The 19,558-nt window shown below is 46.5% G+C and overlaps 1 protein-coding gene across 5 annotated transcripts in view; it reads right to left on the reverse strand.

Annotated features, from left to right (window-relative positions):
- Positions 1-17,420: 17,420 nt before the first annotated feature.
- Positions 17,421-19,558, reverse strand: part of SPTBN1 (spectrin beta, non-erythrocytic 1) — a 180,051-nt gene continuing 177,913 nt past the window's right edge. For 3 of the 5 annotated variants that reach the window (XM_036334552.1, XM_036334553.1, XM_036334554.1), the window contains exon 36: positions 18,527-18,745. In XM_036334552.1, coding sequence (XP_036190445.1) covers positions 18,527-18,745 — 219 coding nt within the window. Of the gene's footprint in view, positions 18,746-19,558 lie in introns of all 5 variants that reach the window. The other 2 variants (XM_036334555.1, XM_036334556.1) reach the window with 1 other exon arrangement.

A 19,558-nucleotide genomic window follows, 5' to 3' on the forward strand; every position in this document is an offset into this window, starting at 1 on the left:
AAATCAAGGGCTGTAGTTAAAGGTGTATTTTACAAAAACAAACAAAAAAAACAAAAACAAAAAAAAACAGCCCTAATCGGTTTGGCTCAGTGGATAGAGTGTCGGCCTGCGGACTCAAGGGTCCCGGGTTCGATTCCGGTCAAGGGCATGTGCCTTGGTTGCGGGCACATCCCCGGTGGGGAGTGTGCAGGAGGCAGCTGATCAATGTTTCTCTCTCATCAATGTTTCTAACTCTCTAGCCCTCTCCCTTCCTCTCTGTAAAAAATCAATAAAATATATTTAAAAAACAAACAAACAAACAAAAGTTCAATACATTAGAATGAGATGAAGAGTTTCTTTTTCATCAAATTTCCTTTTAAAATGTAAGACTCATAATATGTACACTTCTTTCTCTAACCTGGGGTCTGGTCTTTAGATCCTCTTGAAATACTGGGATGTTTCAAACATGAAATTTTTTTTTTTTTAATTCTGCATTTATCTCTTTGTACATAATAAATAGGTTGAATCATGATGGTGCTAAAATTGACAGCCCAAGGAGATTTTCATCTCTTCCGCAAGAGGGCAACATAGGACTATGTCTTTAAAACAGGATCTTGGTTTGTGTCCCAAGGGATCAACCTATACAGAAATGATTCCCTTACTAAATCTAAAAGGAAAAAAGTACAAATAAATGATATTTACAGGATTAGATTTTTTCTAGTTTCCTGTCAGTTTCAAGGGTATTTGGATAGCTGGTTTGCTTTATAAAATTAGCAATTGAAAAAACAGTTGAGTAGAAAGAAGAAAATGGGTGTTGCAGATAGATATGGAGCTGAATATGTCCCTTTCTTTGGTTGGAACCCTTCAAGTTCCTTTCTTTGGTTGCTACGGTAACTCTCAGGTTTACTGCCCCCGGCCCTTATTTAACACAGCTCTGAAATTAGTAGGATATTGGATCTCCAGTCAAATTACTTGGTCCAAATCCCATCTCTACCATTTACTACACATGTAACTCAACACGTGATTTAATACTATGGCTGACTCAGTTTCCCCAGCTGTAAAATGGGGATGATGATTAACTGAGAATACGCATGCAAAACATTTAGCAGAGTTCCTGGCACTCACTGCTTATTCAATAAATTTGCAGTCATCACCAAATCACCAACATGCCCTTGACTATGCTTCCTAGACAGACTCATCAAAACACTTATTTCATCATATTATATGAAGAAGCATGATTCTCGGTATTGGCCAATCCCAGACAAGAGAGAAAAAAAACTTTTAGGGCTAAACAGTATGATCTAATTTGAATATCTTTAACTCGCTGCTAAAATGTCAAATTGTTCAGTTTTTGATTCAATCAAATTATGTGATTGATGAATCATTCCATTCTGTTTGCCATTTTGAATCTGTATAGTTTTCACTTTCACTAAAAAGTACATAAAGCAAATATATGCAGACGGACACATTTTTACCACCTATTTCTTCTTTTAAATAGATTTTTACTTACCCCAATCCATGTTTCTATTTCAGCATTTACTCTAATTATTTTTTTTTTAAAAAAAAGAGAGAGAGAATAAAATAAGCACCATTTCCCAAATTATACAACCTTAATGAGCAAGTTCAGCCTACTTGTTCAGATGCTGGTTTTGTTTTACTACTATCCTCATCTGCCTTTCCTTCTGGATATTGCTAATTGCCAGGATTGAAGCAGTTCTTTCAACATCCATCCTTCCCATTGTCATTAATTTTTTAAATTATCAAAATAATGTTCCTTATTAACAACCAATCGGCCTGTTCCCAGCTGGTCGAGATTAAGTTAGTCTGTTGATTTGGTTGTTTTGGTTTTGGTTTTCCTTCTAAACTGTCCAATGTTCTTGCTAGCATCTCTTAGCTAAAGAATGATTTAACCTCTACCCGGAGTAGTCTTTTGAATCTGAAAGCTTTGCTTTTGATGGAATCATTTCTCATTTCAGTCTGCTTACTCTCAATGGCATTCAAGCCCTTGGTAGCAACGAGGGCTGGCCCTCTACCATCCACCCACACCCAGCGTCCCCCTGCCCCAGCCTGATGGCAGGACCTGCAGAGAAGTCCAAGGCCACGAGCAGAGATCCTGCTAAGAACCCTGGGCAAGGAGAGTCAAAGGACCCATCAATATAGGAAAGCTTGTTTCCCGTGAGCTGGATAAGCCAATACTTTCTTTTTCTTTTCTTTTCTTAGGTTTTTTTAAATTGATTTGAGAGAGATAAAGGGAGAAGGAGAGAGAAAAACATCAATCAGGAGCCTCCTTCATGCCTACTACTGGGGATTGAGCCCACAACCTGGGTCTGTGCCCTGACTGGGAATCAAACCAGCAACCCTTTGGTGCATGGGCTGACGCTCAAGCAACTGAGCCACACCAGCCAGGGCAAGCTGATATTTTCTAAAATTATACTGCAGTTTCCACGTTTTACCTTTGTCATCAATGTGACTCAACTGCACTCTGAGATTTTTGAGAGCTGTTTTTGGAAATTAGAGGAACTTCACCTGTGTGACCTCTGGAACTTATTTTAGTGGTTCACTTGCTTACTAGTAACATTGTCAGAGGGAAGTAGCCCAGCCTTTCAAACAAAATATGAGAGGAAAAACATAATGTGGTTGTTACTTTGGTGCCAATGAAACACACTTCCCAGAATTCGTTCCCTTGAGTCTGGTCTTGGCTAGGTGACTTGCTTTGACCAATGGGACATGAGCAAGTGCGGTGAAAGCAGAGGCTTAATAAGGACTTGCATGTGGGGGTGCGGCCTCTTGAAATGCTTACTTCCTCTGAAGGGTGAAAGGAGACTGTGGAAGCCATTTGGCCATTCCAACTCCAACCAAGCTCCCTCAAAATGCAACAACGTGAGTGGCCTCAGGCACACAGCACGGAGCAGACAGCAGACGGTCTCAGGGCAGCTGAGACAGCCAAATGAATAATGAGAAATAACACATCATTGTTTAGCTACGTTGTTTGGGGATGGCTTGTTACACAGCAAGTGGCTTCTTGAGGATTTATCGCCTAGTGCTGCTATGGAGATACCCATATTGCCTTCCTTTCATCTCAGTCAAGAAACAAGGTCCTTCTTTGTTCTCATCATTGCAAGTCTTTTCCAGAAACAAATGGTTCTCTTTGTTTTACCCCAGGAGCCAACCTGGTCCACAGAGCTGCCTGTGATGGGAGCAGCCACCTGCCCAAGCCCCTGACTGCAAGGATGCAGGGAGATGGTAGCAGGGCGCTCTACTCCAGTGAAGAAGACCTGCAGGGAGGGCAGGGGATAACAACACTGAGAGGACTTTTAGGTGGTGGCAGAAGAGGGAGGGAAACTGAGAAAGCCTGGGTCTGGACTGATAGGTGTCCTAAGGGTAAAACAAAGGGCTGTTGGAATCCATCCTCTGTACTCTGTGTTTGCTCTGCATCTAAAGTCAGACTTTCCCTGATAATGGCCGAAACTCCCTGCCTTCCAGCTGTTGAAGGCCTGGTGGAGAAGTTACCCATCACGGGATCACCATCCTTGGACAAAGGTGAAGAGAAAGGACCCTAAGATGTGAATAGCTGCATGTATTTGAAACTCTCATTTCTCAGTCAAGACCAGTGAGCAGAAAGTCAGGATGGAGCAGCAGCTGAGCAGAGGGTGATCGTTGAGTGGCACACACGCACTAGCAGGGACACTTCCACGGAGCAAGGCCAGGAAAGTGCTGGGAGTTTCAAAGCGTCTCAGTACAGCTGGTGAAGACTAAGAGAATGACTCGTGCCCTAGAAGCAGCAGGTGGATGACAGAAAAGGATCTTTTTTTTTTTTTACAATCGTAAAGTAAAACTAAAGTGAGATAAGAGCGGTGATAAAGGACCCCTACCCTGATAAGTGTCAGATGTAAGTGGCACACCTCTCTGAGGAGCCCTCCCGCCAACACAGCCTAGTGTCTGGAAGGGAGAGGAAACCAGGATTCAGTGGCTTTTCTTTGTGCATTCTGAACCAACAGCTCCCTCCCCCCTGCCCCCTGCCCCACTTCCCCTTCTCCTAGATGGCTGTTCTCTCTGTGGCTTGCTCTGGTATAAAATTCGGATGAACTGTCATTCCCCTTTACCTGGGGAGAAATTAATTCAAACCAAAGTCCTGTCTTGGCATACCTGTTCTTCCTCCAAGCTGTGAGCAAACCTGCCCACGTTGCATTTGGGGAGGCACAGGCCCCATTGCCTCGGGCTAGGGCTTTGCTTGCCTTGCTCACACAGAGCATGATGGTGCATGGCACCATTAGACACACAGTAAATGCACTGAATGAAGGCATGCGCCAGACTGTATTTTTGGCCTTGTATCTGCTCATCCCTGCTGCTCCCCAGGACCTCCTGTCTTCCAGAACACTGATTCAAACCTGGGATGCTGAAGCTGCCACAACCCTCTACCTGAGACAGAGCCCATTGAAATCGGGGGTGGGAGGAAATATGGATTTGATCAATTTTAGACTTTCATGTATTTGAACTTTAACTCACCAGGGCAAGGTAATTTGATTTCTAAATTAAATTCTTTTGGACTTTGCTGTCTTGGATTTGAACATGCAAGTAGGTCTTACCTTGAAACAGTCATTTCTCCCTGAGAATTTGTCATGAAAGAGGGGTTTATATTCACATCTGGGGCCGCTTTGTAATGCATTTTATTTTTGGAGTGTCTTATGTTATCACTTTCTCTTATTGAGGAACCTTGGGCCCTAACTGGTTTGGCTCAGCGGATAGAGCACTGGCCTGTGGGCCAAAGGGTCTCAGATTCTATCCCGGTCAAGGGCATGTCTCACATTTGCAGGCTCAATCCCCGGCCCTGGTCGGGATGCATGCAGGAAGCTATGAATCGATGTGTTCCTCTTAAATTGATATTTCTCTCTGTATTCCCTCTCTCTTCCACTGTCTCTAAAAATCTGTGGGAAAATATCCTCAGGTGAGGATTAAAAACAAAATCAAAAACGAAAGAACCTTGGGATAGACAATGTGCATGGACTTAAACCAGGTCAGAACGGGGAGTCAATTTCCAGCTCTGTGCAGAGCAAGCATGTCAAACCTGCGGCCGGCGGGCTGCGAGTTTGACATGCTTGGTGTACCGTAACCTTGGAGCTTAAAGTGCAGTTCTGACCCAACTCAGAGCCTTCTGTGGTCAAAATCTAAACTACGCAGCAGATTTTGGGAGGCCTGAAGTTTATACAATTTGGGAGTGGGGGGTGGAGTTAAGGAAAAAAGAGCATAACATGATGAATACAAAATCAGATACAGGGCCATGAAAGGGGCCTGAGTGAGAGGTCATGAAGCATCAGCATCCTTCGCTTTGTGACAAATCCAGCTCTGCCACCAGCAGCGGTGGAGGACACCCCAAAGAAGCAGTGGCTAGCCCACCCAGACGGGAGCAGGATCCTCCTGATGGAGCACTGAGCTCCCCGAGATGGCCACCCCCTGGCTAGCCACAGGCTTAGCAGCTGTTGCAAACTCATCTAAAATGATTTGGTTATTCACAATAATAACTATGGTCTCCCTTGTAACCAACAAAATTATAATGAAAGTAAGCCTGAGATCAAATTCTGCCACCCATATCAATGTCGAGGAGCAAGCGGGCACAAAAGCCTATGATCTGCTCTGGGACCTTGGTGACATCCCAGCTCCATTCTGTGCATGGAAGGTGAACCTGATGACGACATGACAATATTCTGATGACAGGAAACAGATTCAGGCATCAGAATCCTCCACTAAATATTTCAGGTTTTTTCTTCTTCTTCTAAGAACAAGGACATTCTCCTACATAAGAAAAGTGCCAATAGTAAACACAAAAAATTCACGATCAATTCAAACCTATTATCTAATTCACATTCCATATTCAAGTTCCACCACTGTCTCCATAATGACCTTCACAGGTTTTTTTTTTTTTTTTTTAGTCCAGGATCTATTCCAGGATCACACATTGCATTTAGTCATCAAGTTTCATCTGGAACAGTTTCTCAAACATTTTTTTGCCTTTCTTGACCTTGACATTTTCAAAGATTAAAGACCAGCAAGTTTGTATAATATTCCTCATTCTGGCATTGTCTGATGCTTCCTCACGATTAGATTTAGGGTGTGCATTTTTGGCAGGAATGCTACAGGAAGGATGCTGTGTCCTCATTGCATAGCAGGAGGCCCATAATATTGGTTTGCCCAGTATTGAGTGGTGCTAATTTTGATGGCTTGGTTAATGGGGCACCCAAGATTCTTAATGATTAAGTTACTACTTTCCTTCTTCATAACTAATAAGCAACATCCAGAAAGACACTTTGAAACTATATAAATATATGGTTTGTCATGAAACTCACCCAGTAGTATTTTGGGCAACATTGATGAGTTTCTAATTCCACTATTTCTTTTATTTTTATTGTTGAATTTCTATTATAAGGGAGAAGTTTTCCTCCTCCATTAATTAATTAACTAATTAGTTAATATCAGTATGAATTAGAAGATCCTATAATTACTCATGCTTATTGAGCGCCTGCCAAGTGTTAGGCTTGGGCAGTCAGGTACAGGGGATTCAATGTAAACAAAACAGACATGGGTCTGGGCTCACTTTTTCGTTTTGCTATGAGAGAAAATTAAATAATGTTAACCGTACCTGCTATTTAATAAATATTAGATGCTCAATAAAAATCAGGTATTAAAATTCTAATATTGGAAAGAGGACAAGTGATCATTGTTTACTAAATAGTACTAAGAGAACTGACTAGAAATTGGGAAAAATAATGAAGTTACAGGCATTCCTGGTAAAGAACATCAAAATAAATTTCAGAAGAATTGATTGAAGTGTAAACATTGCATTAAAAAAATCACAAAATAACCAGGTTTTTAGATTTATGAAAGATGACAGCATTGGAGTAATGAAGTCACAAAGGAGGGAGTGGAGAATGGATCCTGATATTGAAATATTTTTGAATTCCAAAACCAAACAGCAGGCTGGGGAACATATTTTCCCTCTGTACAGCTGACAAAGGGCAACAATCTAGAGAAAGCATTTCACTCCATAACCAAAGCCCGGACTTCAATAAATAAGTGGCTAAAGAAGTCGTGGTGGATATTTTTATGTTTTTATTCTTATTTTATTTTATTTTTTTTGACAACTGTGATAGAATAATGCCCACCCCCATCCTCTCGCCCAAAGAGTTCCTTCCAGGTCCTAATCCCAGACTCTAGGACTATGTTACATCCCATGGCAAAGAGGGATTGTTTGTGCTTGATAATCAACTGACCTTAAAATGGGGCGATTGTCCTGGATTGTGCGGGCTGGTGCAGTGCAGTCACACGGGTCCTCAAAAGCGGATGGAGACGTACAGTGTACGTCGTACACCTTCAGAGGGGTGTGCGGTGAGGATGGCGTCCACTAGGGCTGGCTTGGAAGCTGGAGGAAGAGAGCCACCAGTCAGGGCATGCGCCCCTCTAGACGCCGGAAAAGCCAGGAAAACATTCTCCCCGGAGCCTCCGGGAAGGAATGCATCCATCATCTAACTTACAGAAGTGCATGAGAATGAAATTGTGTGGTTCTCAGCCATGAGTTTATGGTAACTTGTTAAGGCGGCAAAGGAGAGCTAATACAGCCACCAGCTTTTAACCCTGCTCCTATGTTTGCAGCATCCACCGCCTCTTGAGGCCCCACCTCAGGGTCCTTTCCCAACCTCCCAGCTCCACGGCGAGGAGGTCCGTGGGCTGAGGCTGCCAATGGTACACACGTGCACGACTTAGAATGGAGCCGGTACCGTGGAGGAGGAGAGGTCCTGCCTGACCTGCTGTGGTCCAGCCAGCAGTGCGGATCTTGCTGCACTCGGTGCTCCGGGGGCGCGCGCAGTGGCGAGTTCAGGGAGCCCATCCTGCCGCAGGACTCTGGCTCCGCTCTTGGCTGTAAACACTCTCAGCCTGATGCTCGGCCCTCCTGGAGATTCGTAATAAGCTCCTTTTCTGTTAAATTGGCCACAGTTGTGTTTTTGTGGCTTGTGACTCAGAGCCTGGGTGAACCAGGTATGAACAGATAATTTTCTCAAAAGGAAAAGGAAACGTCAAGCATTAGTAGAGAGAGTTTACCCTCGCAGGTGGTCAAAGGAACGCAAAGCTGGCCCAAAATAAAAACAGTCATGTTTACGAGACTGTTACCCTTGTTTACAGCTAGTAGCTAAGTGGATGTATTGTTCGGAAAGGGGTAATAGAACCATGACGCAAAGCCTGTTCTCAGCAGTTCCCAAGAAAATGTGGCCAGGTGTGAAACTTACGTGTGTGTTTGTATGAGAGGGAAATTATTGAAGTGTTGGGCTGGGGCTAACACCTGCATGAGGACCACGGGAGATGTCTGGGGAGTGAAGGAGTGAAGACCCAATACCAGTTTCCTGAAATGTAAAGTTCCCGAAATTGTCAGGGTGGCTGAGGTCAGAGCAGAGAGGGCAACACATCCTGAGAGGACATTTCCACAAAGGTGGGGAGAGAAGGTTCCCAGGTGTGTGCCCTGTAGGGAGGGAGGTCCTTAAAGCAGAATAGAACCAGGGAGGGGCCTACTGAAGGAGTGTCCGGCCCCAGAGAACTGCCCTTGGAAAGGCTGTCATTTGAGGAACCCAAGCCTCAAGGCGGGGCATGCCCTTATTGCTAAATACCCAGCGTTTGGGGGCGTTTTTCTAACTGATGGTGCGTCAACCCATGGAAAATGAGATAGGAACCACAAAGTCTCGGTAGCAACATGGCGAAATATTTGTGATGTAAATTTAAGTGGACATACTACACAGAAGAAGTACATCTGATGTTTCACTGTGTAGGATTCTGCACATGAGGGAAGGACAGCCAAGGAGTTTAGATGCACAGATAGTGGGGAGACTCAGACAGCAAAGCAGATACCACAGAAGTCAGAGGACAGAGGGGCCCAGTGGCCCGTTCCGGGAGCTGGAGTGAACATCTGACCTTCTCGGCTGGAGCCCATCAACTCCCAAAGCTTGTCTTCACCTCCTGTGGGTGAAGGAGACTTAAGAAACCTGTCTGCACAGACTGTGGGCTGTTCTTTGTCTGATTTTTCCTAACACCAGACACGTACATGGGTTTTGTGCTGAGCCCTGGTTTGTCACCTTTCTGAGGCTACTGCACCCAGCTCGGAAGAGGATCCTCCCTCTTCCTCCCGAATAGTTATGTGTCCCATGTGCTCTTTATCTGGTCTTAGATTTGACCCAGAAAGGACTTCAGCATGTAGACAAGTCCACATCTGGGCAGCTACAGGTTTGCAAGTCTGAATCAGGCACCAGCCACCCTCCAGTCACACTGCACATGCCTTTGAGAGCAATCTTTCAGCTTGCACACAGAGTAACATGGGTGCGAAGAGTCGGTGAAGAGCTGTGACTGAACTCAGGCTTGAGTGGCTGGAGACTGGACCTGGCACTGGCCATGGTCGTCCTTTCCCTAAAAGCCTACTTTTGGGGGATGGTTTATGCATCTGAGACCCCCTCCTGGCTGGCACCGGCTCCATGACAGTCGTTTCTCAGCCCAGAGAAGGGCAGGGAAAGAATCTAGGTGAGGGACATCAGTGGACGGTTTAGTCTGAGAGTATGGCCTCTGCAAAGACGTGTCAGAACTCAAATCCCCAGCTGCTGTTGACACAGTGCTTAACTCTCTACGCCTGAGTGTCCTCCTCAGCATAATCAAGGCAACCATTACCACACACAGCTGCTAGGAGGACTGGGCAAGATAACGCAACTCAAGTGCTTAGCACACAACGTTATACCCAGGCTGTTGTCGTTGGCAAGACAGAGTCATTCCACCTGGAGAGAACGAAGGGTGGAGATGCATAAAACCAGAGCCCCATCCCTGGACCGCTGCTGGTTCTTTCCCAGCAGCCCCTCTGGCATGTTTGGGCCCAGCTTGGCCCGCCTTAGTTCCTACGGGGCACGTTCACACTCACACCGCCACTTACACCGTTGAGGTCCTGGGCAAACACCCTCTCACAAGCTGAAGAGAACACAGCGGGATGTGGGTGATGCCAGGGGACAGGCCGGTCACAGGGTCAGCCAGACCTCGGCAAAGCGTCAGAACTCGGCACTGTGGTCTGGTTCTGCCACCTCCGGCGTGGCTCTCTGCCCCTTGTCCCCTGCAGTGAGAGTTCTGGACTCAGCTATCCTGATAGCCCGTGACAAGTGTCTACTTCACAGGGTCGTTGCGAGGAGAGAGGAGTTATCATGTGTGAAGTACAGGTGGCACCTGCGCATACAGTAAGAACTCGGCACGTGCTGGCCCAGTCACAGCCGGTGTAGAAACGGCGTCCCCTTGGTGCGGCCCCAAGCGCGATGAGGCAGCCGTGGAGGGAACATGGGCCCTCCCTGGCCCTACATCCCGAGGAGCTGGGTCATGAGGGGAGCCATCTGCTATGTGCCCACTGCCGGGAAGCTTCCCAGAGACGCAACTGTGATGGAGAAATGACGTCAATCCCAAGGGTCACAGCAAAAAAGATAACGTAAGGACAGGTTTGTCTTTGCAAATGTTCTATGGAATTTAAATCCGTTCCCCTCCTGGCGGAAGAATGCCAGGCTCTGCTGCTTTGGCAGCCCTGGGCCTGCCTCGGCACCCCAGCCCAGTCACATGGGACACCGTGACCTTTTAAGTCATTACTGCTCTGGGTAATTTGACCTCCTGCCAGTGATGGAGACTTTGTAAGAAACGGGGTGCTGAGTGAAGAGCGAGCTGCTCCCTCGTGGGCGGGGCGCTGGGGGGGTGTGTGGTCACACATATTGTCTCTCTGCAAAGTACGGTTCCAGCCATAGACTCGGCACACAGGACTTCCCCAAAGAAACAGATGTCAGCACCTTTTGGAGGGCTTTATTTCAAAAGAAAAATTTCAGTTCCTTCGGCCCAAACCAATATGCTCAATTAATATTTGACAAAGGAGGCAAGAACATACAATGGAGCCAAGATAGTCTCTTCAATAAATGGTGTTGGGAAAATTGGACGGATATATGCAAGAAAATGAAACTAGACCACCAACTTACACCATTCACAAAAATAAACTCAAAATGGATAAAGGACTTATGTACGACAGGAAACCATAAAAATTCTAGAAGAATCCAAAGGCAACAAAATCTCAGACATATGCCGAAGCAATTTCTTCACTGATACAGCTCCTAGGGCACTTGAAACGAAAGAGAAAATGAACAAATGGGACTACATCAAAATAAAAAGCTTCTGCACAGCAAAAGAAACCATCAACAAAACAACGAGAATACCCACTGCGTGGGAAAACATATTTGCCAATGTCATATCTGATAAGGGCCTAATCTCCAAAATTTATAGGGAACTCATACAACTTAACAAAAGGAAGATAAACAATCCAATCAAAAAATGGGCAAAGGACCTAAATAGACACCTTTCAAAAGAGGACATTCAGAAAGCCAAGAGACATATGAAAACATGCTCAAAGTCACTAATCACCCGAGAGATGCAAATCAAAACAATGAGGTACCATCGCACACCTGTCAGACTGGCTATCATCAACAAATCAACAAACGACAAGTGCTGGAGAGGATGTGGAGAAAAAGGAACACTTGTGCACTGCTGGTGGGAATGCAGACTGGTGCAGCCACTATGGAAGACAGTATGGAGTTTCCTCAAAAAACTGAAAATGGAACTCCCATTTGACCCTGTGATCCCACTTCTAGGAATATATCCCAAGAAACCAGAAACACCAATCAGAAAGGATATATGCACCCCTATGTTCATAGCAGCACAATTCACCATAGCTAAGATCTGGAAACAGCCTAAGTGCCCATCAGTAGATGAATGGATTAGAAAACTGTGGTACATCTACACGATGGAATACTATGCTGCTCTAAAAAGGAAGGAACTCTTACCATTTGCAACGTCATGGATGGAACTGGAGAGCATTATGCTAAGTGAAATAAGCCAGTCAATGAAGGAAAAATACCACATGATCTCACTCATTCATGGATAATAGAGACCATTATAAACTTTTGAACAGTAATAGATACAGAGGCAGAGCTGCCTCAAACAGATTGTCAAACTGCAGCGGGAAGGCTGGGGAGGGTTGGGGGGCAGGAGGTAGGGGGGAAAGTGATCAACCAAAGGACTTGTATGCATGCATATAAGCATAACCAATGGACATAAGACACTGGGGGATAGGGGAGGCTAGGGGACTGTCAGGGGCGGGGGGGGGGGGGAGGACACATATGTAATACCCTTTGTAATACTTTAAGTAATAAAATAATAAAAGAAAAACCTCAAAAAAAAAATTTCAGTTCCTTAGACAAGCATTTGGTTATTTCATAGTTATGGCCTCCCACCTGAGCTCCTTTCGCCGCTGAGCTGTAGAGTCTGCAGCGGCCCCAGTGAGGGCTGCAGGAGGGAGCCCTGCAGAAGGCGGCCAGGGGGCCAGACCCAGAGGCCTCCCGGCAGGTAACCCGCAGCTGTTCTCTGCAGACAGCACCTGGGAGGGAAAACCCAGGGGCAATGTTGAATACAATAGCAAATATGCTTTAACTTGTACAGAGAGCCAGGTGGGCACGGCTCAGCTCAGTGGTGTTGACCTATGAACCAGGAGGTCACGGGTGATTCCCGGTCACGGCACATGTCCCGGTTACGGGCTCAATCCCCAGGGTGGGGCATGCAGGAGGCAGCAGATCAATGATTCTCTCTCATCACTGATCTCCCCCCCCTCCCACTTACTCTCTGAAATCAATAATATATATGTATATATATATAAATATATATATCTTTTTAAATTAAAAAATAAAATGTAAAGAGATTCAAGCCTGACTCCAAGAGGAGACTCATCTCACCATCTCTCCTTTTCAAAGAAAAAATGGTTCTTTCAGAAAAGTCCCCCCTCCCCTATTTCTCAAATCCCCCCTCCTTTGGGCCAGCACTTTTCATGTCACATATACAGCATTTGGGTGCTCCCCCCTCCACCACACACACACACACACACACACACACACACACACGAGGTGAGGGCTTTAGCACACAAGCCAGCTCTGATGTTGTCATTCTTTGACGTGGTTTTCTCAGTCTCACCCAGTGATGGACAGTGGGCACTGGGGCCCATCCCCACCTGCATCTACTCTGCAAAGGCCTGTGGTTTGCATAGACCAGGACACCCTGGCTCCCTGAGGTGCTTTCCCTTGTACGGATGTGGTTCAGGGATGCAAAACCTAAATTAATCCATTCAGAGCAAAACCCAGGACTTTGTCCTGTTTGGGGGAGGAGGCGCCCGCTTCACTCCTCCTACACAAGGAAGCAGCGCCATCATCAGGAAGTGAGCCAGCCTGAGGCCGAAACCGACCTGAGAGCTGGGCAGGCCGAGAGCTGGGCACCTAAGGGGTGAGCGAGCACCTGCTGGGTAAGGATGAGGCTGAGCACTTCTGCCGCAAATCAGCATTGAAATGCTGCCTGCCGCAGCCTGTTTCAGCTGTGCGGCCGGACAACCTCTTTTGTTTAAACCATTTGGATGTGGTTTTGTTACTGAACTGTGAAGACTAATGAAATCATCTTTGAAAAATAAACACAGAGAGCCTCCTCCTGGCCGTGGGAGAGAAGGAACTGGCTTGTGGGGTGCAGCGCTCCGCACCTCATTTCTTCAACCTCCTTTAGATAATTGGACCCGGGCTCAGAGGCGGAGGGATGGATGTAAGGAGTCTGGCGGACTGTCAGCCCCCGGGGCTGCTGCAGAGTGGCTGGCGCTCAGCGGGTGCTTTGCAGGAGTGATGAGAGGACACTGACTTAGCTGGATGGGGGAGGAGCCGTGATTCCGACCAGCCTGGGCGCGGAGCCCCACGCTCCTTCCCCAGAGGAGGCTGTGCACCCTGGATGAAGGGATGAAATGACTGCGCCCAGGGAAGACAGGACAGAGAGGTGACAGACATGTAGCAGATGGCAGCAGGGTGGGGCTGGCCTGAACCCCAGCCAACACCTGTTCCGACGGACGCTCTCTGGTCATTTGAACTAAGGCTGTGGCCCCAGGTGGGAGGTCAAAATCTTGAGAGTCTTTTCCTCTCACAAAACCAAAGCTTGGAGAACAGCAGCACTGGAAGTAATTCAGAGAGAGGGAAGCCACAGTGGCGGCAGCAGGCTGAGCAGATTCTCCAGGGAAATGGGAGGCCAAGGCTGGCCTCCCCAGGAGGCTGGGTTCTGCCCAGGCCCGGGAATGCCGGATGCTCCTCCAGGGAGAACTGGGAGAAAGTCCCTCTGGGCTTGCGTAAGAGAAAATTCCCTTTCCTGCTAAAGAATCCGTTTCAGGAAACTCCACTGCTATCCTGCCTCCTCCACTCCCCTCCCAGACACAGTGGGTCCCCAAAGTGCAAGAACCATCTGCAGGGAGGAGTGAAGGGCGAGGGGCTCTGGAGGGCCTGACGAGGCTGTTACTGTGACCAGACAGGCATGGCTCCCAGTGGAGCAGGGCGGGCAGGAGAGCCGACGGGGGGCCCTTTCAGCTCCTGAGGCCCAGGGTCCTCTTCCTGCTGGGCAGCTGACCGGCCCTTATCAGGAACCACCTCTATGGCTGAAACCCAGGCAGCGCAGGCGCCTCAATAAATCTGGGCGTTCCTGGGGAAGCTTTTCAAGCTCTCCGTAGAGAAAGCAGCCAAAATGACGCTCTTGAACTCGACCAAATAATTCTACCCACTAACTTCCCTCTCCCCATCGGCCCTGTTCCCAGGGACCTCCAGATGAAAAGAGCCAAACAGCATGGAAGAGGGGCCTCGGTTTCTCACATCTCGAACCTTCCTTTAGAGCAGTGGTTCTCAACCTTCTGGCCCTTTAAATACAGTTCATGTTGTGACCCAACCATAAAATTATTTTCGTTGCTACTTCATAACTGTAATGTTGCTACTGTTAGGAATTGTAATGTAAATATCTGATATGCAGGATGGTCGTTTGACCGCCAAAGGGGTCGCGGCCCACAGGTTGAGAACCGCTGCTTTAGAGAGAGCAGGTCCCTCCAATTCCATTTCCGGGATCCCCTCTTTCAGAAGGGGCTGAGTTTTTAAAAAACCCAAAACTCCAAACAGGATGTCACATTCTTCCTCACAGCCTTTAAAGAGGAAAAGCTGAAAAATTGTCATTTAGGGCAGCTTGTGCTCTTAAAGTGGGTCTAAACCTTGGAACACTGTGAAGCTCATTTATTTCTCCCTCGGGGAATCTTTATTCAGTTCTGAAAGCAACAAAAGAGCACTTCACTTTCAGTGTTTGATCCAGAGAACTGGCCAACAATAAGGGGCGGGGGTGGGGGGAGTTCGGTTTGAGGACAGCAAACTAGTTATATACACATACCACCAAGGGGAGGAGCTTCAGACAACCAGAACTAGGAAACCCCCCATAAAAACTGGGGGGCATTAAATATGCACCTATTTGTAGAACTAAGACTACATGAGGATTAAGAGGGAGAGAAGAAAGAACTATTTGCTCACTGTAGATACAGTGAAATGACATAAAAGTGGGGAGAAGACATACAAAACTTTTAAGAATTCTCAGCCCTCCTGGGCACTTCTGTCCTAGAGAAATGAAGATTTACGTTCACACAAAGACCGGCACATACTAGTAAATGTTTATAGTGGCTCTTTTGTAATAGACAACAACTGGAAGCTACCCAGGTGTCCTTCAGTAAGTGAATGGTTAAACAGACTGGTACATTCACACCTATAACCTGGATGAATCTCCAGAGAATTATGCCAACCCCCAAAGGTTGTTATATCATGTGTGATTCTATTCATACAACATTCTTGAAAGGACAAACCTGTAACAAAGGAGAACCCACAGGTGGCCATCAGAGGCTAAAGGGCGTGAGGCTGGGAAGCAGGTGTGGGTATAAAAGGGCAGCAGGAGGGATCCTTGTGGTGATGGAGATGGTCTGCAGCTTGACTGAATCAACGTCAATGGGATCTTGTATTATAGTTTTGCAAGATGTTACCACTGGAGAAAACTGGGTCGGGTATTTTGAATTTTTTTTTAATGTATTTTTATTCATTTCAGAGAAGAAGTGGGGGAGGGGAGTGGAGAGATAGAAACATCAATGAGAGAATATCATCAATCGGCTGCCTCCTACACACCCTACACTGGGGATCAAGCCCGAAAACCGGGCATGTGCCCTGACTGGGAATCGAACTGTGACCTCCCGGTTCATAGGTCAACATTCAAACACTGAGCCATGCCGGCCAGGCTTAAATTATTTCTTATAACCGTTTGGGAGTCTACATGATCACAAAATTTAAAAAAAAGGTTAATAAAAAAACACACACAACTGTTCTCAGTAATTATGTTGGTGGTGGTACTAGTATTGCTATTCGGAGTTTAGTTGTAATATGGGATAAAGCATGAGTACTTATAGGATCTTCTCATTCTATACCCCTTGTTGCCTTGAGAACCACGATTCTCTGAGTGAAAATGACCCCACAATCCTGCATTTGAGTACCGACATGCCTAGAAACAAGGACCAACCCAGCGAGAAGCAATGAGTGTGGTTTCAGAATGCCATTTCGGACTAAAAGAAACCAGAGGTTCTTAGAGAGACCTAATTGCAGGCCTGGGGTCAAGCAGCGGGCTGGATGCCCAGGCGTTCGCATCGTCTATGGCTGCCTGTGCATTATGCAACAGCGGAGTTGCAACAGAGTGTGGACTCAAAACCTAAAACATTTACTGTATTTACTATCTCTGCCTCTTTTTTTTTTTAATATATTTTATTGATTTCCCACAGAGAGAGGGACAGAGAGCCAGAAACATCAATGAGAGAGATCGATCAGCTGCCTCCTGCACACCCCCCACGGGGGACGTGCCCACAACCAAGACACATGCCCCCGACTGGAACCAAACCCGGGACCCCTGAGTCCGCAGGCCAACGCTCTGTCCACTGAGCCAAACCTGTTTGGCACTATCTCTGCCTCTTTACAGGACAAACTGGCCAACCCCTGTTTCAGAGCTCATTTAGCACGCTCTCTGGTAACTCCTCTATAATGGAAGATAAAACCTGGATGTGGCCCACCAGCCGGGCTCAGTGGTTGAGTGTCGACCTATGAACCAGGAGGTCATGATTCAATTCCCCATCAGGACACATGCCTGGGTTTCGGGCTTGATTCCCACTAGGGGGTGTGCAGGAGGCAGCCAATCAATGATTTTTTTCTCATCATTGAGGTTTCTATCTCTCCCTTCCTCTCTGAAAGCAATTTAAAAAAATTTATATATATATATATATATATATATATATATATAATTTTTAATACAATAAAAACCTAGATGTGCAGCTGCCATGCATTCCATACATTTTACTGTTTCCTGTAGTTTTCAAAGCTGGTACACCGGTCCAGCACAAGAATGCAAAAAACGAGTCCTGCTTACTCTCTTGCTTTGCAATTCCCCCACTTGCCACGTGTACGCAGGAGAGAAAAAACAACCATTACCCACCGTGCTAGATTTAAAAGCATTTAATGACATAGCATATATTTAACAGAGAGGGCAAAAGTTGAGAGGTCCAGGTCATACGACTGAGCACCGGGCCCGAGTGACCGCCTCCCTGCTCAGGCCCGGCCTCTGGAGTTCATTCCTATCGATGCCATTGTGATTGTGCAGTAGGATGAAAATTTGTCATTACAACCGTTACAGTGACAGAGAAATGCACACTATGTATCAAAGAGCAAGGTAATGAAGCAAATTATAACACAGTGTGGCCACGCACGAGCAGGTAACCATTAGAGTAACGTTACTTTGTCCAGTAAATGCTTCAGTTCCACTTGTACACTTACCAATGATTTAAAGGGTTTATTATACATCTAGTTTTATTATACTTTGTACTAGAATTATCTCAAACATACAATATAATGTATTTCAGCAAAAAAAAAAAAAAATTGAAATTACAGATTATTTAAAACAGTATCAGTTTTCTATTCCTTTCTTGGATACCGACATTCTTGACCGTCGTCACAGGTGATGCAGAAAAGCCGCATGTCGTGGTTAGTAAGTGCTGCCGGATACGCACGGTTTGGTCTGTAGAGTTAGCATGGAGCTGCACTAAGGCTGCAGCGAGATCCTAGGACACGATCTGCCTAAATCAGCATCAGTCCCATCGCGGGCACTTCTAATAGTCAAAACTCAAGGTAACCACGGGAGTGAATGGCAGAGAATGGTGTCAGGACATTGGTACATTGTGTCTCTGGAGAGCACAGGAAATATTGTTTTAAGCACCGCTGCCTTGCATACCAACAGCACTAGAGGCGAGTTATTCCCAACACAGCCTCACAAAATTGAGGAACAGTTTAAATATTGAGATCTAATCTATATAATTTCATTAAAAAAATCTGGTCTTCCCTCTGCACCTCAAACTTTTGTAACTTGGAGATAAAGTATTTAGGTGTATTTCCCCCCGGACCCACCCCCAGAAATGCTCTATAAATTAGAAAAAAAAAAATCAACCACATTGAGGAACATTAGGCACAGAGAGTAATGTGTTGGTTCTGAGCTTGCATGCTGGAATTTCACTGAAAAGGTAAGAGAAGGGCAGGAGGTGAAGGGAAGGAGTTCACTTCTTTTTGCCAAAAAGGCTGAACCGCTTCTCTTTGTCTTTCTCTTTGTCCTTCTCCCGTTTGCCGGGACTGGACTCGCTGGTGATGGTGACGACACTGGTGGGCAAGGTCTGCGCCCGACTGGATGCTGGCGTGCCCTGGGTGCTGGCGGACACCTCGTGCTTATCAGCGGAGATGGCAGAGGAGATGGCCTGGATCCATGTGTTCATTTCCTCCTGGACAGAGGAGGAGGCAAAGGGGAGACTCAGCTAACAGGGATGGGCACGAAACGCTCTCGCTCCAGCGGCATGACCGCCCGAGACTTGTCAGTAGGGAGGCTTGGGAACAGGGCTGACTCAGGGGTAAGTAGCTCCCAAAGGAGCCTCTGCTTTGTCAGGACCGTGGAGTGACCATGGTTCAACTCTCACGAGAATTTGGTGTACAGCGCCTGAGGTCAGCCCTCTAGTATATGGCCCCATGACATTGGAGGAGCTGGGAGTCTGGTCTCCATCTGTGAGGTATCTATCCCTCTAGTAGTTGCCTCCCTTTTAAAATTTTATTTGCCCAGTTGGTGTGGCTCAGTGGTTGAGCGTCAACCTATGCACCAGGAGGTCATGGTTAGATTTCCAGTCAGGGCACATGCCCGGGTTGTGGACTCAGTCCCCAGTGTGGGGCGTGCAGGAGGCAGTCAATCGATGATTCTCTCTCATCATTGATGTCTCTCTCTCTCTCTTTCTCTTTCTCCCTTCCTCTCTGAAATCAATTAAAAAAATATTTAAAATTGTAATGTATCTGACACATAAGACTGTAAGTTTAACGGAAGCTTTTCCCAGTTTAAAGCACTGCGCATGCTGTTCTCTCTCCCCCGAGGTGGAGACAGCCATGAAATAGGTGGTTGAAGGCAGTGGGGTGCCATCGGGAGGCTCCTGACTGGGACACCTCACTGTGCCTCACCCGCTGGGGGGTGGACTACAGGACCTTGCACTCGCTGCCTCGCCACGGCAAGGACAGATGGCACTCCCTGCCTCCTACAAACACAAGGACCGAAC

Source organism: Myotis myotis, unplaced genomic scaffold, assembly GCF_014108235.1.
Source record: "Myotis myotis isolate mMyoMyo1 unplaced genomic scaffold, mMyoMyo1.p scaffold_m19_p_14, whole genome shotgun sequence".
In the NCBI taxonomy this organism is placed as follows: Eukaryota; Metazoa; Chordata; class Mammalia; order Chiroptera; family Vespertilionidae; genus Myotis; species Myotis myotis.